The sequence below is a fragment of the Mustela putorius genome, unplaced genomic scaffold, assembly GCF_011764305.1.
Source record: "Mustela putorius furo isolate JIRA1106 unplaced genomic scaffold, ASM1176430v1.1 tig00000508_pilon_pilon_pilon, whole genome shotgun sequence".
Taxonomy (NCBI): domain Eukaryota; kingdom Metazoa; phylum Chordata; class Mammalia; order Carnivora; family Mustelidae; genus Mustela; species Mustela putorius.
The window spans coordinates 4988150-5015821 of NW_025421402.1; the positions used below are offsets into that span (position 1 = coordinate 4988150).

The following is a 27672-nucleotide window of genomic DNA, read 5'->3' on the forward strand; positions in this document are numbered from 1 at the left end:
AAATTGCCCAAGTTGACCCAGATCTGATGTGGTGGACGTAGGATTTGAACTCCCACAGGCTGCCTCTAGAGCTAATGGCAAAGCCACTGTGCAGTATGGCCTATGAAATACCTATGTCCTAGCGCTATAAACAGCAAGTCGCTGATATACATACAAGAAACCCAGTGGATGAATTTAGTGCTTAAAAAAGGGAAATTATTGGGGCGCCTGGGTGGCTCAGTGGGTTAAGCCTCTGCCTTCGGCACAGGTCATGATCTCAGGGTCTGGGATGGAGCCCCACATTGGGTTCTCTGCTCATCGGGGAGCCTGCTTCTCTCTCTGCCTGCCTCTCTCTCTGCCTACTTGTGATCTCTGTCAGTCAAATAAATAAATAAATAATAATTTTTTTAAAAAGGAAAATTATTTTCTTTCTCACATTGAGCCAGTCACGTGGACACTTCTGGTAAGGAAGAGAGTGGGGTCCTGCCCTGGGTTCAGGCCTGAGGGGCCCTGGTGCTTTGAAGCACCTTCCTCTGAGTTCTCTAAGGCCCTCCAATGCCTGGGGACAGTGTCGTCCGGACGGGGCTCCCCAGTTTCCAGATTCTCCCCTTCAGAGAATTTTCCAACCCTGTACACTCCCTCCTGCCCCTCCCCAAAGGGGTTGACCAGACACCCCCAGGAGCCTCAAGAATGGGCTACAGGGCCATCCCAGGGCCTGGGGTCAGGCCAGGCTCCAGGAGGGTACACTATTTCATTCATCGGATTGTGTGAGGCCAGGCTGCCAGAATGATGCTGAGGAGATCATGAGTGAAATCAGATTGTTTGTGTAGATGAGGGTCCTGCAGAAACTTTTGCCCAGGGGCAGCTATGCTTTCAGGCCCTTGCCCTAATGGACGGTCCTCTGTTTCCCATGACATAGTCCTTACCCCATAGCTCTGGTTGCAGGTCTCAAAACAGCCAACGGAAGAGGGGAACATTTTGTCAGTTACCTGTAAGATCCCGCCCTCAACTTTTCACTGTTCATTGGAGGAGGACATTGAGGAAGTGTCATGTCCTTGTGAGAGACTTAGTCACAGGGCCAGGACTAACACTGAGATCTCTGGCCTCCCGGTCACTGGACTTCTTCCATCCTATCTCAAGTTTGGGATCAGGCCTGCGTCCCCGGAGGGCAGAACAGAATCTCCCGTTTTTAAACGACGACCACGCTAGCCCCTGCAGGAATCGCAACTTTCTGACACCCCTAATTCGGGATCCCAACCATTCTTCAATCAACAAACGTCCCTGGAGAGTCTACCCGGAGCAAGCAAGTCTCCCTGGGAACACAAGCGCTCCGACACATTTCTGCCCCCAAGAAGTCACAGTCTGATGGTGGAGGGGCATTTTCAGGGCAAAACCCGATACCGCGGGGGCTTCCCGGACGCTCCTTTCCAATGCCGGTGAGCGGGTCGGGGAGAAGAGAAGGGAGGAGCTTTTTTTCCCGGCGGCGCAGGCCTAGCGAACCGCTCCCGGACGCGCCGGGCGGGGCGGCGCTCGGAGCATCTTCCTGCCCCCACCTCTCCGTCCGGGTCCCCGCCCGGCGCGCGAAGGGAGGGGCGCGGGGGCGCGCACGCAGGACGGCGGGGCCGCGCCGGCCGCCCGGGGACGCGCACGGGCCGGTCTCTGCCCTAATGCGGCGGCTGGCGGCGAGAGGCGCTGCAGGGGACGCGGGGGAAGTGGCGGCGCCGGCGACGGACAGCACGGACTGCGCCCAGGGCCGGAGCCCGCGCCCTCGGAGGTAGGCGAGCGCGGATACCGGACAGGTGGGGGTGCGGTAGAACGGGGGTCTTGGAAACCCATCTAGCGACACCCCCTTGTTGCCGCCCTCTTCTGCCCGTCTCCATCCCCCGACCGGTCCCCATCCCCCTCTGACTACATCCCCGTCCCTTCTCGTCTCCACACCATCACCTGCCCCGAATCCATCCTGCTCTGTGGCTATCTGCATCCACCCCCATTCAGCTCTCACCCCCCTGCCCACCCCAACACCCTTTCTGTCTCATTGGCCTCATTCCCTCCCTCTCCCTGCATCCTCGACCTCTTCTCCTTGCTTTCCGTCCCTGCCTCATCCACAGCGCTGCCCTATACCTGTTTACCTCCACACCCCGCTCTGGATGACCCCATCTTTCCTATCCCTCACATCAGCCCCTCAATTTGGCCTCCCCTGTCCTCATCCCCACCTCATATCCCGTCACTCTGTGTGCCTGTCTCTCCATCTGCTCCCTCAGTTTTGTCCTCCCCAGGTCCCTCTGCACACCCTGTCCCAGCCGCTTCCCAGCTGCCTCTTGGTTTCCTCCTGCACTATAGTCCCTCTCAAGAACCCCATCTTCCCCTTCATGTCTATTAGCTGGCCTGCCCCCCATCACCTTTCCCATTTGCCCTTCCTGGTGCTCTGTGTATCCACAAGGCTTGTACTGAGCCCCCATCACCTGACACGGGGCCCTCCTTCCCTGCTTGGGGAGGCCTAGGGCTCTGAAGGCCTGATGTAGTCACGGTTGCGGAATCCACTTATAACCTCTTTCTTCATGTTTGATCCAATTCATGGCTTGGGGGTGAAGGATGCTGGGGGATAGTCGGCCTCTTGTGTTCCTCAGCCTTCCCTGGTTCAGGTTGGTTTCCTAGATGGACTGTGGGAGGGAGTGCTAAGCATAGGGGAACTAGATTGGGCAAGAGGCAAGGTCCAAGGGAATGGCTGAGGACCGCTTACTGGTCTTGTTCTGAGCTCTGGGATGCAAAGGCCTGGATGTGGAGCCCCGCTGGAAGGTTGGAGAATTTTGGATTTTAGAGACAATTCTTCTTCAGTCTCCAAGTTGGCACAGCTGCCATGAGTGTGGCCCATGGGCTGGGCTGGAGAGAGGGCAGACTGCTGAATCACTTAGACTCTGGTCCCCACAGCAGCCCCTCTCCTGCCTCAAGCCAGGTTCTGCTCCTGATTCCTTTCTTGGCATTTGGCAGCAGGCTGTGTGTGTGTGTGTGTGTGTGTGTGTGTGTGTTGGGCAGAGATGCCTCCTCCCCCAGTCTGGAGGAATAGATGACAGTGCCCCTTTCCAGCCTGTCTGTCTGCCTGGGATGAGGGCCTGGTGTAGCTACCCTTGGAACCATGATGAGCCCTGCTGGGGCCCAATCAAAGCTCCAGCGACGGCAGACTGCAGGCCTTTGAGACATGGTTGGGCAGGAGTTGAATTGTTTGTATGGGGCCAGAGACCAGCAGGTTCAGAACCCACCGAACTTGAGACATAAATAGGAGAAGCCCGGGGAAAATGTGTGTGGTGAGTGGAGGCTCTGGAGGACAGGGGCCATACCAGCTGTGGGAGTGGGGAACAGGGAGAAGAGGGAAGGCAGAAACCTGTCCTCCGCTCTGGTTTGGGGATGGTTGGATCTGGTGGAATTGCGCTACAGGAGGAATTGGACGAAATTGGGGAGGGGGAGTGTCATTCTAATCTTTTGTGTTGACGGAGTTGGCCCTTCTTTGTGTGTGTGTTGAGAAAACTGCTGGGTTTTCTTTTCTTCCTTTTTTGTTTTTTTGAGTTGCACTTCTGAGGGATTAATATCTTCCCCTTTGGATTCAGCTGAAAGTGTGTGTGTGTGTGTGTGTGTGTAGATAAAGAATGAGAATAGCACAAATGAGGAAAAGAGACTCATTCACATTTAACCCCACAAATTGTGTTTGCTCCCTCGGACAGGGGATGGTAGCCCAGTTCCTGTCTTGGGACTTCAGCTAAATCCCCAGGGCTTAAATTGGGGGTGAATAGCACATTGCTGATGGGTTCTGTCCCATCTCCGTAAGGGTCCCTCTCTTTAAAAATCCCAGTGTTTGGACTCCAGCTCCTGTGCTACAACCCTAAAGGGGACTTAGGCACTGCCTGGCAAGGGGGAGGGGCATGCGTCTAGGGGGCTGGCTGCCCACCACTTTGTAACCTTTCTGCGCCCCCTCCCGTCATAGGGGGTGGGGCAGGAAGCTTCCCCAGGCCTTTCCTGGCCGGGGGAGGAGGCAACACCTGGAGCTCTCCGGGAGAGCTGATTGGATTAAGGTTCTGACGTTGAAATGCTTGATTGGGGCTGAGGTTATGTGGGGGATTCTGATAACAAGGTACGTATTTGCTGCTTTTGTGCAATGACTGTTATCCCAGATCCCTAGTTTAGCATCACAGAGGCTTCGCAGAGATAAATCAAGGCACAGAGAAAGAGGAGTGGGCTCTCCGGAGAGCTGGAGCCACATGCAGCGGGCTCCCTGTGGGCTGAAGCCGACTGGCTTCCGGGGCTGCTGCTTTCGGGGCACATTGAGGAGGTGGCTGTTCTCCGGGGTGGGGGGAGTTCTGGCTTGGCTATCTGAGGAGGAGGTACAGAGGAAGGTCCCTTTTCTGCAGTGACCGAGGGACAGAATTCGAAGGCTCCCATCACTCTGTTCTTGCATCTTGTTCCCTTCCCTTGGCACCACTGTCCTCTAAGCCCATCAGAGAGCTGGCATGTGAGGCTCATCACTTAGTCTTTACAAAAAAGAAATCCTTAGGACACCAGAAAGTTGAGTGGGGAGACAGAGTAGTTTAGTCTTCAGTCTGTTGGGCCTGGAGGACGGGGGTGTGGGGGAGCGAGGGTTGGGGGCAAGGCCAACCGGCTTAAGGCCGGGCTCCGTACTTATTTATTTAGCAAATACAAATGAAGCCTGCAGTTGCTGCCCTGCTCCGTGTGGGGCTTGTAGAGATGAAAACTGAGACAGCGTCTGGTCTTCAGAGCTCCCAGTGTCCCGGAGAAGAGAGACAAGTAAACAGACAAGCACCGCAGATAAGCTTGAGCGAGAACATCTGGACAAGGATGTAGAGAGGCGGGTCCTCCATTCCAGTGGTATCAGCCCCCTCGCTTCCAGAACCATGAAGATGACTGGGTGAGTCTGTCCAGAAGGGCAGGTCCAGTCTGGCCCTAAAGTCGACTAAGGAAAAGGATAGAAGAGGAGGTGAGCTGTAAGATATTACCAGATCCCTGGCTTTAGGGGGAAGAGCTAGGACAGCTGAACCTCAGTGGGTGCTGCTTTAGCCCATGGGGGGAGGGCACCCAGAGGGAACTCTGGGGCAAGTTCAAGGCTACTCAACTCTCCCATTACCATCTCCTAAGCCCTTGTATTTTAGGGGCAAACTGTGGTCTGGGTATGCTTAGAATGTTACAGGGAGTCAGAGGAAAAGAAGCCCAGTCTGCTGTCCCAGGAGCTAACTATCTGATGGGAAGTAGCAAGTATACGCCGAGGTATGTGCTCAGAAACAAGATAAGGAGGAAAATCCCAAGCTCTGGTAGGTGGGGAAGGGTCTTGGTGTCCTGGGGAGGTCAGAACCAGGTGGGATTCATCAGAGAAGTCCAGGTGGGGGAGGGCCTCCCCTTGAAGTTATTCCCTTGAGCACAGGACACCGGGCACATCCACAGTTGAACTGGGAAAGAACGTGAGGATGGAGACCCTCAGTCTTATCTGTCTGAGGAGGCCCCTTCTTCCCCACACACTAAATTTAGCTCGTTTCATTAGTGTGTCCTGAGTCTTTGAATATATCCAAGGAATTGTGCTAGGGACTGGGGTCTGAGTGAGTTGGAGAGACAGAAACAAAAACAAAGGAAAATTCAGTACAAGAAATGCTCTAGCAGGGGCTGGATGAGTTCTTGGCATTGTAGGAGCATGGCTGAGGGGTCATGGTAGACACGGTAGGATTGTCTTCCACAGTTGAGATACACCCTGTTTTGGCCAGAGCAGCTCGATATCAAACTTTGGAGCATTTACTCAAAATGCCCAGCTAGAGCCCACACCTAACTGCAAGGGCAGAGGTTGGATGCATCCGGCCTGGTCCTTGGGCTTACAGGGGAGGGCTCTGGGAGTTAATGGCCGTGCTGGGTGCTTGAGTAGGCACTTCCGAAGCTCTGCTGACCAGCAGCACCAGTCAGGTTGTGCCAGCCAACTGGAGAACTCCTGAGCCACCCTCCTTTCCTTAGACCTCGAGGCAGGCCAAGAAAAATAAGTGTCATACTATCATAGTCATCATTCTAGGTTTGCTGTGTGCTGGGCACTCTACTCTGTGCTTGTATGCATCACTTCATGTAATCTTCATAAGGGTAAACCCTAAAAAAAAAAAAGAAGTATTGCTAGGATTCTGGTTTTATAGATAAGGAAGCAGAGTCAGAAAGGTGGTTATTTACGATTGAAGAACAGGTAAGTTGTAGAGCTAGAATTTAAACCTGTGTGTATTTGCCATCAAAGCTCATATGCCTCTCCTATATATTACTGGAGAGTAAAAATAAAAACCTGGGATGTTTTAGCCCAAGGCTGTCTAGGAAAATCTATTAGAAAGGCCCAGTTATCATACATCTTTGAGTACCTCCTATGTCCTTCTGCAGGATACAGAAACTTTCAAATGGGGGAAATACATGGAAATATACGACAACTCTTAGGAATCATCTAAGACAGTATGCAATTAAGTCTTCAGACCCTGGAGAGTAGAACTTCAAGAGTGATCCCTCCATATGACTGTTAGAGTCAGGGAGGTGACAGGCGTAGTAGAAACAACTCAGCCTTTGAGGTCAGACTTACATTCAAACCTTGGTTCTTCCAAGGAGCTGCAGCTTGCCTATCTGTAACGTGGAGATGTTAATATGAACCTTGCAGGGCTGTTCTAAGGATTAAATGTGAGAAGGCAGTGAAGGCCCCAGCAGGGCACCTGGCTGGTAATAAGTACTCACCAAATGTCAGTGGCTCTTCACAGAGGAGGTGAGAGTGGGGCTGAGGCCTGCAGAATCCCTTGACTTGGTGGAAGAGGAGATTATCCTAGATGAGGGAACCCACCAGGTGTAACCCACCAGTTAAAACCTGATGGGTGCGGGTTCCCTGGGAAAGAAGTGACCTCCCTCATCTAGCCTGCTCTCCCCAGGTCCTTGTGGTGAAGTCTTATAGGAAAAGGACATCACCCTGAAAAGCAGGAGGGGCTTCTCTTTTACTTCCGGCTCTATCCTGAACAGAGCTTAAATGTGTTTCTGTTTGTAAAAGCAGAAGATTGCTGCAAGTCTCTTGTCCTAGAAGCTCATGTCTCTGGAATATGTCATTGATTAATTTCTTGTCCTGCCCTTCTTCTCCCAAAGGTCATGCCTTGATAAAGTTAGAGTGCCTGCGGTGTGGTGGGCTCATCTCCTGGGGCCGTTGTCATCCTGCCTCTCTCCTGCCACTCCCTTCTCTGGGAAGCAGCTGCCTGAGCATCTGCTTTCTCCTCCTTCACCTGCTCCTCCTCACTCATCCCCTCCCAAGCTGGGCCAGCCCCTCCTGAAAGGCCTCCCTGGCAGCCCCTCTCCCCGTCATTATGATGCTAATCGTGTTGTTAATTTTTCTGAGATGCTGAAAGAAAGCCCCAATCTGTTCTAATGAATTTAATTAGAGAGGGGCTTGGAGGGCTTCAGAACCTCTTACCAGGATCACAATCAACAGAGTTAACGAGATAAACAGCCTGGGATCAGCGGCTCAGGGGTAGGAAGGGAGGATTTCCCACTCAGTCCTAGAATGAGGAAAGCCCCCAGCACCCAGACTTGGAAGAAGGCTGTGCGAGCCGCTGTTGACTTGTGGGTTCTCTTTTGGGCTGTTTCCGCCCACCCCACCCAGCCCCAGGTGCACGGAGCTTTATACCTAGTTCTGCCCTTCAGTGGGAGCTACACCTCTGAGAAGGTCCTTTCGTTGTCATCATCATCACCCAGTATTTGTTGAGCACCTGCTGTGGGCACAAGGGGTCCGGCACCATCTTCTGGAGGCTCATGAGACCCCGTCTCCTCCCTAAAGAGAAATGAAGATATGTGTTCATATGTAAGAAACATTTGTTAATTCCAGACAGTAAATGCTCGAAGATTGGCAGGAGATTATGTTAGGCTTAGGTGATCTGGAAAAGCTTCTTGCGAGAGGAAGTACTTGAGGTCTTGAGATAGCAAAACTTGAAGACTTAATAATCAGAACTCTTGGAGTAAGAGTAGGAATGTGCAGATCTTCGGAATGAATAAATGGTATGGTTGGGTGCGTGTAATTCAGTAGTGAGGGAATGTGTTGGGGACGGTTTATTGAGATGTAATTGTAGAGGACCCAGGGTGCTGGAGTCTTTGCTCTTCTAACCTTATTGTGCTGGAGTCTTCTCTGTGCTTTCCTTTTCTGGAAACTTAGCATGACCAGCTTGGGGGAGTGCCTAAAAGAGGATGGTTTTTGTGCTGAGCTCACTGTCCTGGATCTAGTTTAGGCCAGTGGGGGTGGATTGACCAGATGCTAAGTTTTGTTCTCTGATCTTGTGATTTTCTGGGATGCAAGTGAATGGCTGGCAGAGCAATTCCAAGGACTTTTCCCGGTGAGAGTTCCCTCCTTCTTTATTGATGCTGGCCAATTTCCTTTGGCAGTAGCATCTTTTGCAAGTATTCCGTGGAATCTTCCAGTTCCAGGGTCAGTGAGTTTCGTAACTTGTCTCTTTATATTACTAAGACTTCTCAGAGTGTGTGTATGTTCATGTGTGTTTGTGCTTGGGGGGGTACATGTTGCCTATGTTAGTGGAATTAGTCCAACTGGATCCTGATTCTGTTCAGATCTTTATTTGCAACACAACAGTTGTTGAACATTTGTGAGCCTTAATTTCTCCAGGTACGAGGGAGGAAAAGTCATCCCTATATCTTATTGTGCCTGTGGATCCATAAACTGAATGCTTTGAGAATAGGATTTCAAACACAAGGAAGAATTATAACTAGGATTTTTGACAGGAAGTACAACACTGAGCTGAAATTTTAAGTCAGTTCTCCGTCCCCTCTGGAACTTCTACCTGTGAGATTAGCCAATGTTTTATTTGGGGGCATCACCAAAGATGATGCCTTTTGTTATTTGCCATAGTCTGTCTGGGCTTATGCATCATTAGTGGTGAAGTTAACACCGCTGTCAGCTGTTGGTTGGCCTGTACGTGTGTGTTTATATTGGAGACACTGTTATAATGTCCATTGTGTGGTATTTTTCCACACGTTGGTGGTGACATGTTCTTTATGAAGGAAAATGCCTTTGAGGCCACAGGCGATTTTCCTATGCTGACGTAGACAAGGACAGGACAGAAACTAGATCTCTTTCTGATCATCAGCACACACTGAGTGGAATTGAAGGCTTTGGGACTCACGTTGGGAACTAAACCAGAGTTCTCTGGCTGACCCAAGCCCTGGGCTATGCCTTGTGGGTTTTTTTTTTTTTAATATATTATAAAATATATATAATATTTGTTGCACCTACAGTCAGTCTTCAAAGGCTCTATTTGCATGGCACACTTCTAGGTGGCTTCTTGTTTTGAGAGCATCTTTAATCTCAGAGAATGTTAGAGATGGTCTAATCCAAGATCATTATTTGACCGACCAAGAAACAGACTCAAAAGGGCTACATACTCTGCTCGTGGCTGCACGGCTAGTTGCTGGCAGAGGTAGTTCTTCACATACTGGACCACTGGGAACTTTAAAAATAACAGATAAACCTAGTAATTGTGCAGAGGATAAGTAATTAAGTTCCCTAAAGCATTATCTAAACCAATAATGCTTTGGGATATCAGAGAAGAGAGGAAATTCATGTAGACTAAAGTCCTTTGGGAAGGTTTTGAAGAGAAGCAGAGGCTGGTTTGGGCCTAGGGATGGGTTGGGTTTGAGTAGATGGAGGAAATGGACCTTTCTGGTGGGGTACAGGAACATAAGCAAAGGTTCACAGGAGGGAAGCTGTGTTCAGGCATTGTACTGGCCAGACTAGAGCAGTGGGAGGTATAGCTGAAGGGACTGGCTGGGGCCAGAGTGTGGAGAATCCCGACCTTGATTGAGTAGTTGGTGAGGAGCATTTGAAGCTTCTTGATTGAGCTTGCTCTGTGTCTGGGATGGTGTTTGAGAGTTAGTTCCTTCTGAAAGGGCGTTGGGCAAACCGGAATGCTGGAACTTTCTCTCGCGGGCTTAGGGAGGGAGCTTGCTGCTGTCCAGGGTGCTGACCTGCCTCTGAAAGATTTTCCTCCCCAATGATGCCAGGTTAGAAGGTAAAGCCAGAGAATGTTTAGAGCAACCCAAAGGGATCTAGAAAACAATTCTGGCTAGGACTAGGAAATGCGTGGGCTTTCTGGCATCAGCCTAGTTTACCCCATCTGACTTTGCAGTCCTTGTAATGAAAGCAAAAGTGTGGATTGGGGGAACTAGTAAATGGCCCTTTTAAGGCGAGACCATGTGTGTGCACATTTGCATGCTAAAATGACCCAATTTGTAGCCTAGTAAATTTTGCCTTAGAGTCTGTATTTACATGAGAGTCTCAGCCCATTTCTTCTTTCATTGTGAAAATGCACTCCCTCTACTCAACATTTCAGAGTGTCTAAAACCTCTCCAGGGGGCATCTGGGTGGCTCAGTCCATTAAGCATCTGCCTTTGACTCAGGTCATGATCCCAGGGTCCTGGGATCAAGCCCCACATCGGGCTCCCTGCTCAGTGGGGAATCTGCTTCTCCTCTCCTTCCGCAGCTCCCCCTGCTTGTGCTATCTCTCTCTGTCAAATAAATAAAATCTTTTTTTTTTTTTTTTTAAAGCCACTCTGTAAGTAAGTAATAATAACCTGTCAAAAGACCGGAGTACAAAATTTCCATTGTGTTGGCATATGCAGTGTACATAGGCGTGCCTAACCTTATCATAAATGTGCTCGATTTCCGTGGGTCTCTGGTCTTAGGTTTGGCACATATAATCTGATTTCCTAAACCAGACTGCATGCTTTTTGAAGATGTGCCTTACAGTTTTCTTGTTTTCTCCCGTAGAATCTCAGTGTGCTGATAGTAATCCTTAATGAACGCCTGCTAGTGAGTAGCTCTCTTTGTTAGCCTGGAGCTATGGGTTTGGCTCCTAGAAAATGTGTGCACATGAATACAAATAATATTTATTGAGCCCCTGCTGGGTGTAAGTCTCTGTACTTGGTACTGTGGGCAGTGACAAAGGAGGAGCCGGGATGGCTGCTCTCAGTCTAATGAGAGAGCAAAGGCAGGCACGTGTGAAAACAACACACACACACATGACTGATAGACAGAAACAAAGACAGAGTGGTAGCAGGGATGCAGATCTGCGAGTGGGTTGCAGGATGCCAGCAGGGGCAAGATTTTGTGTGTGTCTCTGTCTGGCATTCTCTCCTCGAGGATTCCCTTCTTCATGAGGCGTAGCTGGTACCAGCCACCTCCTTGCCTCCAAGGACAGTGCTGCCTTTATGGCTGGTCAGGCAGCTCCATGTCTCACTGGGGTTGGGCTTAGGCGGGGCTGTCCTGAGCTGGCCTCTTCCTTAAAGAGTACTCGGGAAGGGAGAGAGGGCTGTGTGGAAGAGAAAGACACTCCTTTTCTTCTGGTCACTGAAATGGTGACAGGGTCTAGCTCTTGAAATTCCTTCCAGCACAGAAGGGTTTTGTTGGGACCCCAGCAGCTCTTGTACACGGAGCTCCGTGACGCGGGGTCAGGCAGCTCTGAGAGAGACAGGAAAGGCAGAGCTTGGTGGCGTGGCTCCCGACAGTCACCTGAGCTCCCCTGCTTTACCCTCATGGAGTGTGCGCTGCCTGATGGGGAGCAGGTGGGCTGTGTCTCCCAGCTGGGCCTAGGGTGGGGGACTTCTCTGGTTGACTCACAGGAAGGAGCCTGCCCTTTCCCACCTTCTGTGGGCACACAAGTCACCTGGGACCTTGTTAAAGTGCACAGGCAGAATGATGAGGTCTGGTTGGGCCTGAGTTTCTGCATTCCTTACCAGCTCCCAGGGGTTGCCAGTACTGCTGGTCGGCAGACCATACTCAGCAAACAGGCAAGGCCCTGTTTGTGGGTTGTCAACCTGGAAACATGCTAGTCTCACGTGGGGAGATTTCAAAATATGCAGACGCTGGGACCCACTCTACAGCCCAATAACATAATCTCTGAGAGTTGGGTCCAGGCACCAGAATGTTTGAAAAGCCCCCTCCATGATTCTGATATGTATATATCAGAATGTATATGTATATGTATATATCTCAGCCCTTGCTTAGAACCACTGGCCATCTGGATGGTCTTTCTCTTTCCTCTGATATGCTTTCCACCTGACTGTGCCTTCCTTACCCCAAGAGACAGGGCACAGAACGTCTTATAGCAGATTACCAGTCATGCCCTACAGTCATCCTCAGTCAGCTCAGCTGGTAACAGCATGATGTGTCCCCGTCTATCACTCTGGCCACCGCTCCCTTGCATGTACCATCGGCCACGAGGGATCGAAGAACGGCTGGCTTAGAGCAGGACAGTGCTACTCTTGGGATGACAAGTCAGAGAGGGCATCCAGTACCTAGAACCATGCCTGGAACTTAGGAAACTTTCAGGAAGTCTATATTGAAGGGATGATGATGCCGGTGTGGGGTGGCAGAGCGGGCTCTGGATCGAGGAGCTGAGGACCGGAGGGATGGGGGAGTCTAAGATGAGTAGGGCAAGTTATTTAACATTCCTTAGTTTTACTTTTCTCAGTTGTAAAAATGAGAATAATAACACCTACCTAACGGGGCTATTTAAGTAGAAAATAATGTTGGAAAAGGGGGTCTGGAAATGCAGGTGTTATGCAGACGAGATTGTGTAAGAATTCATTTTCAGGGACACCTGGGTGGCTCAGTTGGTTAAGCAGCTGCCTTCGGCTCAGGTCATGATCCCAGTGTCCTGGGATCGAGTCCCACGTCGGGCTCCTTGCTCAGCGGGGAGCCTGCTTCTCCCTCTGCCTCTGCCTGCCATTCTGTCTGCCTGTGCTCTCTCTCTCCCCCTCTCTCTCTCTGATAAATAAATAAAATCTTTAAAAAAAAAAAAAGAATTCATTTTCAAAGTGGTGGGATGAAGCCACAGGTATTGTTGCAAGCTCTTGTTCTAAAGGACCCTCCCAGGCCCCACCACGTGTGCCTCTGTCTACAGAAGACCAAGGGGGCTTAGGGAGGTACCACTCACGGGTCGCCTACTCTGTGTCCAGGGCTTTATCACAACCGTTGGGTGAGGTATCATGATCCTGATTACACTGAGAAAATGGGGGCTCTGGATGGGAACCTGCTTGCCCAAAGTAGGACAGCTCTCTATCCCAAGTGGCAGAGCTGGGATTGGCTCTGATGCCAGATTCTCCTCCTCCTGGCTCATTACCCCGTGGGCAGCGCTGGGTTCCAGCACGGGCTGATTGATGGTCCCTTGGTTTGAGAAGCTTTCTTGTTTGGGGCTCACTTGTTTTAAAGAGTGACATAAGAGGCTGGCTATCACAGAAACACCAGTCTTCCATTAGGGAACGTTAGAGGGCATGGCCCCGGAGCCTTCTGAGTCTTGGCCAACACTGCACTGTGAAGACATTGCTCAAAGTCTTCCTCAGGCCCTGAGGCAGAGGCTGTGACACCTTCGCCTATAGGAGAATCAATGTCTGCCCCCACAATCCGCCCCACCCCCCGCCCTCTGCTTGACAGAGGCACTGGCCCAGCCCTCATCTATTTCGCCTACCTAGGTTTCCCTTTCATTCTGGATAAAAGAAAATGGCAACACAAAAGGGAGCAATCCCATGAGCCTCTCCTCATCCACAGGTGTAACGTCAATGGGTTATTTTTATTTTCATTGCCTGGTGCTAGTGCTCCCTCCTCAGGTGAGGAGGGGGAGGGGCCCATCTCTTCCCACAGCTTCAGCCCAGGGAGGAGGTCCCAGTGTCTTCTGTCTATCTGTCCACCTCTCTTGGCTTCAGCAATGCTGCTGTGAGAACAGGGACACATTCGGGCTGAAGCCTGGCTAAGATATTTGGAAGAGAGGGGAGAGGGCTGGTTCGCACGGTTTGACCCGTCACCGAGGGATCCACCTGGTCTGGGTGCTTATCTGTGTGTATTTGAGGAGTTCGTTCTTTCTTTCTTTTTTCTTTTTTTTTAAGATTTTTACTTACTTATCTGAGAGGGAGAGACAGGATGACAGAGATAGTGAGAGAAAGCAAGAGTGGGGAGAAGAGGGGAAAGCAGGCTCCCTACTGAGCTGGGAGCCCAGTGCGGGGCTCGATCCCAAGACCCTGAGATCATGACCTGAGCCGAAGGCTGAGCCACCCAGGTGCCCCTCGAGTTCTTTAACTTGGGGCCTTGTCAGGTATCGGCTGAGACCAACTGAATCCACGCCGAGAAAGAGAACTAGAGAGGAAACTCAAGTGACTTCACAGGCACCACAAACAAATCCCTCGGTGGACTTTGGATATGAATATCGCACTCCTCGCTGAGCTGTGACTAAGTCTCTGTTTGTATCTGGTCCACATTTGTCCTCTTGCTGTGCTCTAATTTGGCTGACCTTTCCCTTACGTATTTCATGAAGTTCATGCTGGGAGGTTACTTCCCTGTAGCAGGGCGGGGATTATAGCGTCCAGAACTTTTTTCAGCTTTAGGAATTTACCGAGTTTACATTTAAGTACAGAGGGTTTATCCATTGTGTTGCTTCAATATTTTCTCTGCTAAATCCCCATTTTTTTTTAAAAGCCATTTTGGCTTTTTTTTCCCCCCTCTCTTCTCTTCAAGTGTCCCTAGGGTTTTCTGTGTCTGAGAAGTCTGCTTCCTGTCTGTGGTTCTGCACAGTCAGCATGCTGCCTCTCTGGTAGGAATAAAGACTCCCAGTTCAGGCCAGGCTGAAAACGAATCCCCTGTCGCCTGGAAGACTGGCCACCAGGACGCCTTGCTGTAACGCCATGAATTCTCCATCTAGCTGCAGAGGTCTGGGGCCTTAGTGCTTTCATCTTTTCTCTCTTGTGGATATGTGGTTATTCCGGGACCACCTATCCTGAGTATCTTAGCAATTGGCATGAAACCTCCTGAGCTTCTGGGGCTGGGATGGATTTGGCTGGTGGACCCCCAGGCCTCTGACCCTTTTCCTTCTCCATCTGGCTGCCCTCGGCAATGGGGCGCTGATACGTTTTCACGCGGCGCTGGCAGCTGGTGGCCTCAGTAAGATGGGCAGGTTGAGGGGGAGGCGAGGTTAAATGAAATGTTGCAAAAACTACGAATGGTGTGGGGCTGGAAGGTTCTGTAAGGCTGGTATGTGAATAGGATTAGGGTCTGGGTCAGGCGCTGGCCCGATTCGGAGTCTGATTGGGAAAACCCTCTCTGAACATATTTCCCCAGATTGTTTGTGTTCTTATACCTTGAGAAGTGGGGGGGGGGGTGGTGCTTTTAGATGGCACCCTAAAAAGTTGCAGCTGGGGCTTCTGAGAGCAAGAATGCTTTGTTTCTCAGTGGGCTGGTGACATCATCCGGGGTCTACCCAGATGTTGGCATGTCAGGGACAGACCAGAATAGGCCAAGCGCTGCTCAGAGGTGGCTAAAGCTATTCTGCTGGCTTGGGGCGTGCTTGCTCCAGGTCAGTTGTCAGCCTTCCTCCCCTTCTTCCTTCCCCAGGTTTGTTTTTCCCAGTTCCCACTGCAGAAAGCCCAAGGGCATGCATCTGATCTCAAAAGGGGAAAATAGCCCAAGAGCAAGGGCTTGGGTTCATGTCTGGCTCTCCACTCAAGAGTCGTGCGACCTTTGGCAAATGACTTAAATCTCCCTTACTTTTCATCTGTAAACTGAGAATTAAATGGTACTTGCCCTGCTTGGAGTCGTTAGAGTGGAATTAGGTAATGCACAGGAACCCCTTTGCACAGCGCCTGCCAAGTAAGAAGTGGCCCATGGAAGTGAGCTCATGGTACTTCCCACCTCCTTTCCCGGAAGTACCTTCATGCTCTGCCTTGTCCACACCTCAAGACTTTGCTGAGGAAAGAAAACGTTTTCGGACCTCAGCAAGGTGCTCAGCTGCGTTCTAGGTACGGCGAGAGTTGCAGCGGGAAGAAGCGGCGATCTTTCTGGGACCCTGGTTGTACCTGGCGCTCTGTACCTGTGCATGGGGAAGATAACCGAGTACGCAGAGTCCTAAAGGACAGATGCACACGGCTGGTGCGGACACAGAGCTCTCGCAGTTTAGCAGAGAGAGTGCGAACAGTCCGTGGCTACCTGGAAGACTGCGAGGAAGGAGGGGTGTGGGGGACCCTGGAAAGAGGGAGCTCTTGCTCTTTCTCTGCTCCAGCAAGCTCCTTAGGGAGTGCCTCCAAGGGGAGAGGGCAGAGATGAGAAGAAAAGGACAGTCTAGTTATCCTCAAGACCAAATTTCCTGCTGGCCAAACCCATAGGGAAAAAGGACAGGAGGGAGGAAGGGAGGCTCAGAAGTGGTGCGGAAGCCAACACAGGGTCGGTCAGCAAAACAGTAAGACATGTGAGAGGCACATCTCAGGACAGGGAATGAGAGTCCCTTTCTCCATTTCGGTCCCTTCGTTTTGCTTCGTCTGACCTAATTGTATCTTTATCATACCCCTGGCCACACCAAGTTAATATATCACTTTTAGGCAATACAGCACTTCCAGGTGAGGAAATCAAAGCACAGAGAGGTGAGTGGCCCATTAAGGAAGTGACATGAATCAAGGCAGAGCCAAGGCTGGTTATCCACCTCCTGACTCTTAGCCTGTGGATTCCTAGTCTGGCTCTCTCCTGAGCTTCTCCTGTGATTCAGGTCTCAGATGGTGTCGCATAAGGCAGCCCGGGATCTCTAGGTGGGGGATGGAGAGCAATCCACCCAACACAAGACCTCTTCCAGCTCAAGCAGCTCTGGTCCAGAATACCATGTGACCATCACTGCACCCCACCCCACCCCCACCCTGGCTGGGTTTCAAGTCCTGGTCTCAACAGCCACGGGACTTGGTGGCCAGGCCTGGGAAGAACCCATTGTCTTCTTGCATCATCACTGGTTGTGTGGCTGCTGGCTAGCTTTCTTGTTCATTTTCTGTTTGTTTTGTGTGGGCTGCTCTGAGCCCGATATTCAGACACAGCTGGGGAGCTGGCACCTGCTCAACCTTTGCCCCAGTCTATCCTAGAATTCTCCGTGGTACTGACGGAAGACCGCTGGCTCTGCGTGTGTGTGTGTGCGTGCGTGTGTGTGTGTGTAAGAGAAGAAGTGGGGAGAGGTATAAAGAAAGCTTCCTGAATAGGAAGAGACCTCCTTTTCCCATGGCGCTTGGTTCTGGATTGAGACAACTAGGAGGCCCTGTGGTTTTCTTCTTGCAGAGATGTGTAAAGGGACCATGGTTATCAACCTCTTAGCAGTGGGACAGGAAGTGTGCTGTGTTCTAGGCACGAGTGGCCTGTCACCTCTCCCACGCCTGGCTATTGTCATAGCAGCAATGGTCGTAACAAGGAGAGGGGGATTAGAATGACGGCAGTCTCCAGGCGGTCAGAGCTTACTACGTGCCGGGCAATGCGCTAAGGGCTTTTAATAAATATTGTCTCACTCCACACTCATCTATTTTTTTTTTAAAGATTTTATTTATTTATTTGAGAGAGAGAGAGACGTGAGAGGGGAGTTCAGAGGGAGAAGCAGACTCCCCACGGAGCCAGGAGCCTGATGTGGGGCTTGATCCCAGGACTCTAGGATCATGACCCGAGCCGAAGGCAGCTGCTTAACCAACGGAGCCACCAGCTGCCCCACTCCACACTTCATTTATATGATGTATCATCAGTAGCCTTATTTCACAAGAAAGTGAAGCCCAAGTACTTGAGTTGCTTTTCCCCAAGGTCTCTACTAACTGTGCAGTGGGGCTTCAGATCAGATCCATCTGATTCCAACCAGATTTCATGTGATGGAGCTCTTAACCTCTGTGCTACCTGAGTGCTGAGGACTCTTCCAGCCATAAAGTCCACTGTAACTCTAGGCAGAGACCATATTCCCCTGCTAGAGTAAGAGATGTACAGGCCTGAGCAGCCGAGAGTTTCTTGGTTATGACAAAGCCCTTAGTATCTCATGTCTGAGCTTAGGGAGACTTTGGGACTCCCTAAGTTATGTCAAGCCCCCCATTTTGCAGAGGAGGAAGTGAAGCCTGAGGAGGGACCTCACTTACAGCTGTGTAGCGACCCAACAGCAAAGCCGGGAGCAGAACCCAGCCTCCTAATTGGTAGCAGAATTTTCTCACCATCTGTCTATTTGCAGAATACCTTTGCTGCCCGACACCCCTCTGTCCTCTTACCCAAGATGCCAGCATGAGACAGGAGGGAGGAAGGGGGGTCAGGCTGAATTCTTTTATTACCATGGGGCTGCTGTCTTGCTCTGGGCTGTGTGAGCTGGGGGAGGGGTGTCCCCACTGGCCCTTTCCCTGAGAATTCACCAGCTTCCTTTTCCTTATGTCTCCTCATCCACTGGTGTTCTTGGCAAGACTAGGGGTTATAGAGGACTTGACTCCCCACTGTTTCTCCCCATCCACTGTGACCCATTCTTTCCAGAAAATTCTGCAAACCCAGTAGGTTATGAGTGACCCCTCCTGGCTCCATATTGGATGCACTTCCATCTCCCCTTGAAGGCAGGGCTGCCTTCTGCTTTGCTTCTTTCCCTGTGAGCAGTAGGCTTGGGGAGCAAGGATTGGGGGCAGTTGTCAGGTGTGTCTGTCTCTCCCCTCCTGGGGCGAAAGCTCACAAAATCTCTAGGGGTAGAGGAGTTTGACCATGTTGGTCAGAGTTAGGCTGCTGATAAGAACATGAATTCAAAGACGGGGTAAAGAGCAGTTTGGGAACTCACCTCTGACTGTCTTTTTGTCTGCCCATAAACCCTCTGGAAGCAGTGACAGTTTCCCCATCTCCCAGAGGGACACCCTGAGAGACTCAGAGGGAAAAGTTCATCCTGTCTTAGGTCGGCAGGGACTCAGTGAGTTGGAGGTAATCCCCTTTGTCGTAAGTTTTTCAATAATTTTCATTAAAGTAAAACATATAGTAAAGTGTACAAATCCATACTTTTTATTTCTTAAACATTAGTTTTCCGGTTATAAAGGTAAAAGTTGTAGAATTTAAAAACAAAAACAAAAACAAAACAACCCATAAACCAGAAAGCCTGACCACTTGGAAATGACAACCGTTAAGATTTTATGTGTGTGTTTTCAGTTGGTCTTGTTCTGATTTGAGTGTTGTTGCTAACACCGGCTGTAGGGGACTGAAGAGATAAGGACAGGGGACAGGCCCAGAGGGTCCTTTGCCCCTGTCCCACGACGTTTCATTGCTGCTAGGCTGCAGCCCAGCTTCTGAGCCTTCACCTACCACTCGGAAACACTATCACCCCTGCCCTCACTGCTATTAAGTCAAATAATCAGTGGTAATGCCACGCAGGCCATGATTTATTGAACAACCTGCATTGTTCAAGATACAGAAGTCGGGTTTGACACGTTGGGATGAGAGTTCTAGAGTGCCTGGGGCAGGTGTGTCCCCAGGGAGACCAGTTGGCCCGGGGACAGGCTGTGTGTGTGTGCACACATCTGAAATGGTGTCTACCTCTGGCCTGTTTCATAGACTCGCATTCTGGGCCTCTGAACGAGGCTCAGAGGGCGGCAGCCACTGGGTGAGAAGATGTGGCCTTACCCCTGGGCTTGTCAGCCTCAACCATTTGTGTCTGAGCCTGCCTACCGAGATCTGCTGGGCATGGAATGATCTGACGTGAAGTGCTCAGAGGAGTATCTGGTGCTGGCCAGGGTCAGCAGGTGTTTGCTGCAGTGACCGTCGTGAAGATCTCCATCGTCTCCTCCTTTTGCAGGCCAGGCCAGAACTCTCAGAGCCACAGGGGATCTGAAAGGCAGGCTAATCTGCAATGCTCAGAAGTTAACCTGCATTAGAGTTCCCTGGAGGGCATGTCAGAACACAATGGGGGGCCTCATTCCCACGGTTTCTGAGTCAGGAGGCCTGGGGTGCACCCAAGAAGGTGCATCTCTGTCAAGTTTGCAGTTGAGGCTGCTCTTGCTCGGTCCGACCACACTTGGAGACTCACTGGATCAATTCTGTCATTTTGGAGGTGAGGGACTGCTGTGACCTAGATGTTTATAACCCCCCAAAACGCATATACCCAAGGTGAAGTACTAGAAGGTGGGGCCTTTGAGGGGTGGGTAGGTCGTGAGGGCAGAGCTCTCGCACAGGAGATAGTTGCAATTACGAAGAAGTGCCTAGAAAGCCAGGTCGTCCCTTCCATGAAGTCAGGACACAGTGAGGAGTCCGAAGTCTACAGCCCAGAAGAGGGCCGTTGTGGAACCGGATCACGCTGGCACCCTGAGCCTGGACTTCCAGCTCCAGAACCACGAGAAGTCAAGTTCTTTAGTCGACAAGGCATGCAGTCTGGCATTTTGTCATAGTAGCCCGAACAGACCAGGTCAGGGCCTGAATGGAAACAGTAATGGTCTGAGTACTCTTTGGTTGCGGAGCTGGGATCCAGCCCAGGTCTCCTGACTCCCAGCCCAGCGAGGCAGACACATTGCTGATGTCCTGGTCACCTGTCCCCTGGGCACTGCCAGCAGCTGGGTGATGAGGCCCAGTTTTCCCGTCAAGACGGAAACTGTCCCAGCTTTATGGAAAGGGAACAGGAGCCGGCCCTGCATGACTCGGGGTGCTGGCAGGGGGCGGGAGGGGCACCAGGAACACAGATCCTGACCCTGCTACAGTTTCATCCGTTTATTCATCCAGTGAGCATGTATCTCCTACGGGCAAAGAGCTGGGCCTGGCACTGGGCGGGGTATGCAGGCAAACGGACACAGTCCGAGTGCTGGGGCCCTATTTCCCACCTTGTCCTGGCTGATCCCTTGTCTTAGCCTTGAACGCGCTCTGAGTGCACAGTGAAAAGAGAGCGCTCAGTCAGGCCCCTGGATACCAGCCCTTGCTCCGCTCTGATGTACCCGGTGACCTCCACTCGGTCTTCACTCTAGGCCTTGATTTCTTCATAAGAAAGTTCAGCGCAGGGGACGCCTGTGTGACTCAGTCAGTTAAGCGTCTGCCTTTGGCTCAGGTCATGATCCCAGGGTTCTGGCATCCAGCCCCACATCGGGCTCCTTGCTCAGTGGGGAACCTGCTTCTCCCTCTGCCTCATGTTCCCCCTGCCTGTGCGCTCCCTCTCTCTCTTTCTCTGACAAATAAATAAATAAAATCTAAGAAAAGAAAAAGAAAAGGAAAGGGAAAGGAAAAGAAAAGAAAATTCGGTGCATCCCTAAGCGAGGTGATGGTTAAACAAGACTCCTTTCCCAGCCTATGATTTTGAAGCTCTGGGGGTTCTCCAAGGGCTGAAATGGCATCAGACTGCAGCTCAGTTGATTACGACCTTTATTCCATTTCCCGCTCCTTAATATGAAACGGATTGGGGCTGTCCTAGTGTGTGAGGGATGAGGAGTTCAAGGAGATCAGGTGGTTTGCTCTGGGCCGAGTACTGCCCACTGACCACAGGACCGGTTTTGGCCTTTTGGTGTTAGTTTGCTTTTCTTCTCAGCCATCTATTGTTTAGTTCATCCATAATGAGCCACGAACGGAGATGGGAGACATATGGAACTTCATAGAGTTAACGAGGAGCACAATGATAATAATAATAATTCTGCCAATTTGCATGAACATTATGGTTACCAGATTGTATTCATTGGACCAGAATTTTTATATAGCACATCAAGATGTCTCTAGTATTCAGAAAAGTGATCGTTATCCTTAAAGTGGATTTTCATTCACAGGGAATAAACATGATTCACACCTGTAACAGAGAAGGGCCCGTAAACCACTCTGAAAGCTTCTCTCTTTTAGAAAGAAAATCTAAAACTTCCAAAGCACTAAGGATAAGAATTTCCAGCTTCAGAGTGTGAGAGCAGCTTTTGACTATTTTTATACTTTAACATTTGATTAAATTATTTTAATGGAATTGGATCCCCAGGGCTGACGTGATGTAATATGACATCTACAAACGTGTTAACGGATCACGCTGCTTCTTCTCTAACCTGAACTAAATTGGACAGTATGTGCCACTTGCTGAATGAGGGGGATAGTTGAATTTTTTAAAAAATATTTTATTTATTTATTTGACAGAGAGAAAGATCACAAGTAGGCAGAGAGGCAGGCAGAGCGCCTGATGCGGGGCTCGATTCCAGGACCCTGGGATCATAACCTGAGCCGAAGGCAGACGTTTAACCAACTAAGCCACCCAGGCGCTCCGGGATAGTTGAATTTATGCACGTGATAACCACTGTTAAAGATTGCATTAAAGCTACACTTGATAAAAATTATAATTTAAACTTAAAAACGTGCAAAAATAACCAAATTTTGTTAATATTTCCTTAGGGTGATCACAGGATAAAGGATGGAAAGCATTAACCAGAAGGATCTCTGAGAGTCCCTCTGGCTCTAACACCCTGGGATTCTAGAATGGTGCAGGGTCTGAAACCATGATGAAGAGCAGGAGAGTATAATTGTCTGGCTGAGGGTAAGGGGACGCCGGGTCTCCCCTTCTCCGCAGACTGTTGGAAATAGGATGAGACATGTTCAAAGTCCAGATGTCAGAACTACAATCAGAGAGCAGCTCTGTGTCGAGTGTACCCAAGAACTGTCTTTTCGAACCACCAGATGGTAGAGTAGGAAGGGGCATTAGACGTCACCCGAGCTATTAGAGTTGCCCCCAAATAGAGGTATCAGAAGCCCCCAAGGATGGAGTCCTATGTCCTAGGGTATGTTTAAGCAGAGGCCCATTTAAGTGTTTAAGTTGGCCCAATGGCTTAGGTGATGGCCTGCTCTGTTGGCCTCCTGGTTGGAACCTGCCAGTGGGGCTCAGAAACCAGGGTGGGCACATGGACAGGACCCCCACCCCCCTCTCCCACCAGCTAGAAGTTGTCTTTGCTAAAGGTCAGTCTGTAGATGGATGAATTTGTGGCCTGGTCCTAGGGCCCCCCAGGAACACTGCTGTAGCCCCATGAGGACTCTCACCAGGCTTGGGTGAGCTAGCTGGTGTGGCAGCATAATTTTAGTTACATGTTTGTTGGGGAGAGGACAGCAACTTTGGAAGAGGTGCTGAAGGCCTCTTCTGGAGGAAAGGCCCTTAGACTTGGGCTGTGGACACACCTGTGGCCTCGCTTTGGCCAAAGCCTCCTCTGCCCCATCAGTGGACACTGTCTATGTGCCTCTTCCTAGAAGTCTGGCTCGCTGCTTAGAGGACCACCTTAGCAGATGGGAAGCAGTGCTACAGAAAGCCCCAACCGCAGATAATCTACGACCTACATTTGGTTCAGGTTTAGGAGCGATCTATTGGATGTCATTTATTTTTACGCAGATTAACCTTCCTCATTTGTGTTTTGCTGAGGCTGAAAGCAAATGCTTTCATATACTTGGAGTCCATATCAGAAGTGGGTAACCTAGAATGCACTCAGGCTCAGAAGTAAGCTGTCCTCAGCCTGAACGTTTACTGCAGATAATTGATTGCTTTTAGTGTCCCACAATCACATTAGCTTATATTTTTATGTTAATCCTTTTCAACTTTGGCCATTTCCTGTATGTGTGTGTGTGTGTGTGTGTGTGTGTCCCATTTACTCCGTTTAGGCTTGATTGGCTTCCCGGAGCCCCAGCAGAGACCTTTCTGCATCTCTCTCTAGTAGGGCTCAGTCGCTAGCCCCCCCTGTTCTTTTGGGGTGCATTAAATGAAGCCAGTTGAAGCTTCATACATGAAGGGTATATAACCCTGAGCCACTCCTTTGTCCTCTGTTCCTGTCTAGGGGAGACATTTGCTGTGTACATACGTGTCCCGAACACAGCTGTCCACACACAGCCCATACCTCCTGGTGTTGTGTCAAACCCGTGCCAGCTCCTCCATGTTTCACTGACAAGTTGAGAGAAGTCTCTGATGCTCTTGGCGTGCCCACTTGGAGAGTGAGAAGGGGGAAGGGAATCCCCCGTGGCGAGGGTGTGAATGAGTTTCTCAGCTGGGTTTCTCAGGACACGCCCTTTCTGCCTGCTACTCCCACCCCTAGGGTCTGGTGGGCACACTCCTGGATCTCTGTTGGCAGTGGGGAGCTCCCCACTCTGCCCCCCCGGCCCCCATCCCCGTGATGGGAGAAGGGCTGGAGAGAGACAGGCCCAGGCTGCAGGAGAGCTGATCGGCTTCTTTTCTGCTCTTTCTTCCACAAGGCTCCAGGCAAGCTTCCTGACTCTCTCTGAAACCCAGACTTGACCATGAGCATAATCTTGCAGCTGGATTGTTCCCTGACAGCCAAGAGGCTGACCGTTCCCTCCTGCCACCCTCCAGCCTTTCTGTCTGACCTCAGAGACTCAGCAAGAGCCAGATGCCTTAAGAGCTCTCTCTCTCTCTCGTTCATCCCATTCCTGGGGCAGGGGGCTCGTCCAGGGGGCCTGTGAACAGGAGGGCTTGCATGTGGGTGTCCTTACCTTCTTCCTCTTCCCCCACACCAGGCTCCTTCATTTTTTGGCCGACACTCAGTAGGTGGCTGCCTGTCGTGGGGGGAAGAGGCCCGTTCTGCTGGTGGTTGATGGACACTGGGGCTGGTTGGGTCACCGCCTCCCACCCTCCTGACCTGGGAAATCCTCTAAGCTGACCTAATTACTCACAGTGCGGGACGGCCTACGGATTCCCAGCAGATGTCGCCCTGTGAGGAAGGGAGGGATCCTTGGACAGGTGGGCATGTGCCCATCTGGGATTAACCCTCTGGTTGCTCCTTCTGAGGACAGTGTCTGCTTTCACTTTGCTGTCCTCCGGTGTTCTTCTAGGCCAGTCAGCCCTCCCCTAGGGATGTGTTCATCTCAGTGACCCAAGGAATCACAGTCCCAGTTTCACACAGATCTGCCCGATCCAGGGCATTTCTGCTCCTGTCTCCTGGTAGGAGACCATCAGGAGACGATGTATTTAGCCAGAAGCCTTAATCTTTACCCCTCCAGCATCTCCTCCCAACCCTGTCTGAGCAGGAGCCATTCAGCGCCCTGATGAGCCCTTGGTGTAAAGCTTTTCCATCGGAGCCTGGAGCCTCACAGGACCTCCCTCGGCTGCCAGCTGCTCTTCCAGACCACCGCCCCCCACCACCACCTTCAGAGAAGCTGGAGTCCTGGAGGGTGGTGCACAGCACAGGCACCCAACTCGCCAAACAGTCACGCAGCACTTGCTCTCACAGTCGTGGGTTACATTCTCTTCTGCTTCACACGGGGCAAGCCCATCGGAGCTTCCTTACAGCGCGGGGAGAACTCCGGCCGGGAGCTGGGACTCAGGCTTAGTCAGTGCGTGAGGGGTGGGGCCGGGCCATGCTCAGCCTGCCTGACTCCAGCAATGGGCTTTTCCTGCTGCCCCGGCTCAGCATTCGCCCTTGACAGAGCATGTGCATGAGCCTGAGTCCCTTCCTCAGGTTGATAATCTCAACGTAGGAGTGAGATCTGCATATGTGAAAAAGACTCAAGAATGCCATTCCACGCTCAGACATGACTGAGTCTAACTGGGAACGAGTGGGTGGACAGCAATGGGATGAGGATCAAGAAAGGCCGTTATTGACTAGAGTCCTGGGGTAGGCTTTGTGGAAAAGACAGGCTTTAAGGTGGACCTTAAAAAAATCAGTATTTTGAGGAGTGCCTGGGTGATTCAGTTGGTTAGGCGTCTGCCTTCAGCTCAAGTTGCAAACCCAGAGTCCTGGGATCGAGTCCCGCATTGGGCTCCCTGCTCAGTGGGGAGTCTGCGTCTCCTCCTGCCTCTGTTCTCTGCCTAACTTGTGTTCTCTATTGCTCTCACTCTCTCAAATAAATAAATAAAATCATTAAAAGATCGATATTTTGGGGCACCTCTGCCTTCAGCTCAGGTCATGATCCCAGGGTCCTGGGATCGAGCCCCACATCGGGCTCTCTGCTCAGTGGGGAGCCTGCTTCCCCCTCTCTCTCTGCCTGCCTCTCTGCCTACTTGTGGTCTCTGTCTGTCAATTGAATAAATAAAATCTTTTAAAAAAAAAGATCGATATTTTAACACATGGAGGAAAAAGAAGCTTAGGGAGGAGGAAGAGGGAAGAGACCTCTAATCTCAGGGTTAGGGCCTCTGTTGAGTAGGGGGAGATGGAGTGATCCCTCATTGTGGAGGGTTGAATTCCAGGATGAAAATCAAACCCAGTTACACTCAAGAACTGGAAGGAAAGAGGCCAGGGCTGCTCCAAAGTGCTTAGAAGAGAGACGCAGTTCCAACCTGGCCTCACTCGTGAGCTCAGCCTCGACCTCACCCTCCAGCCTTTGCTGCTTGGGGCCCCAGTGCCTCCCCAGCGAGACCCAGAATCTCTGCTCGTTGGAACGACTGGCCGCACAGCAGGTACTGTGGGACCACCCAGTGAGGTAGCGGAAATGGAAACCCTGTAACTGGGATTGGCCATGAACACATTTTAGAGGGAGAAGTAGAAGGAGAATGTTTGTTTGAGACCATTTCTGTCGGGCCTTGTGTGTGTGTTTGTCTTGCTAACCTTCACAAGGACGTGATGACGTAATTGTAATCGTCGTTCTCTGTCAGCAGGGAGGAGTCAAGGTGGGAGAGCCACCATGAGCTGTTGCAGACAGAGCTTCGCAGGGGAAGCTGGGCGTCAAGGACAGAAGGAGGGCTGGCCTCATGGGGATGGCCACAAAAGTGCCAAGGGGAGTTGCAGAAGGGTGTGTATGTGTGTGTGTGTGTGTAAATGTCTGTCAAACATACCAAAGATAGGCTAGAATGACCTCCCATACACCTAGTGCTTAGCCTAAAAAAACGTACTCAGGTGCAATTTGTATGACATAAGGTTCATAATTTTAAAGTGAAGAGTTCAGTGACCTTTGGTAGAGTCACAGTGTTGTGGGACCACCATCTCTGTCTAGTTTCAAAACGTGTTCATCACCCCCATATCCATCAGACCATTGCTCCCCGTCCCCTTCCTCTGCTCCCACCGCCCCCGCCCCCGCCAGCAAATGCGCACGCGCCGTGTGTATGGGTTTGTCTGTTTTGGACATCTCGTAGGGAGGAAATCATACCCTGTGAGGCCTTTTGTGTCTGGCTCCTTTCACTTAGTTTTCACTAATCCGTGTTGTAATAGGTGTCGGGACTGCGTTCCTTTTTATGGCCAAATACTATCCCATTGTGGGGATAGACCACAGGCTGTTTCTCTCTTCACCTACTGATGGACTTTCGGGTTCTTTCTACCTTTTGGCTCTTGTGAATAGTGCTGCTGTGAAAATGTGTGTTATGTGCACCCATGCTTATCCGAGTACCTGTTTTCAATCTTTCGGGTACCCACGTGGTAGTGGAATTGTAGGGCCCTAGGGTCATTCTGTGTTTAATCTGTGAGGAACTACCCAACTGTTCTCCCCACAGGTGCACCTTTTTAATGTTCCCAGCAGCCACGCAGGAGGATTCCCGTTTCTCCACATCCTCCCCCAGTGCTTATCGAGTGACTTACAGATCTCCCCTCTGTACTGGGTTCCGGATCACGGGTGCTCCCTCTTTCTCAGACTAGGCCCTGACGTCCACGCACCTTGGGCCAGGGGCCTTGGCTGCTTCTAGTCCTTCTCATCCCATGTCTCACACACGTCCTGCCTTCATTCAGCTGTGGATTCTCATAGGGTAGGGATTGGACCGCGAGGCATGGGGCGAGTGTCCTCCGGTCCTCCCGAGCGGAGGAACCCAGAACCACAGTTTCCTGCACCCCCTGCCCCTGACTCCCCAGCTCCAGGCCTCCTGGCTGCTTTCCAGCTGAGCTGGCCTGCCTCTCACGTGCCCTGCCTACCAGCCCCAGGCCCCTGAAGCCCACTGTGTGTGAAGACCAGTGACCTCACAGTCCTCTGTCCCTGCTGCTGAGATGATGTGTTCCGGG

At 51.1% G+C, this 27672-nt stretch overlaps 1 protein-coding gene across 16 annotated transcripts in view; it reads left to right on the top strand.

The window, feature by feature from the left end:
- Positions 1-1589: 1589 nt before the first annotated feature.
- The window catches only part of NFASC (neurofascin), a 178137-nt gene continuing 152054 nt past the window's right edge, over positions 1590-27672 (top strand). For 10 of the 16 annotated variants that reach the window (XM_045081084.1, XM_045081085.1, XM_045081082.1 and 7 more), the window contains exon 1: positions 1591-1753. In XM_045081084.1, coding sequence (XP_044937019.1) covers positions 1647-1753 — 107 coding nt within the window. In that variant the 5' untranslated portion in view covers positions 1591-1646. Of the gene's footprint in view, positions 1754-27672 lie in introns of all 16 variants that reach the window. The other 6 variants (XM_004756402.3, XM_045081077.1, XM_045081076.1 and 3 more) reach the window with 3 other exon arrangements.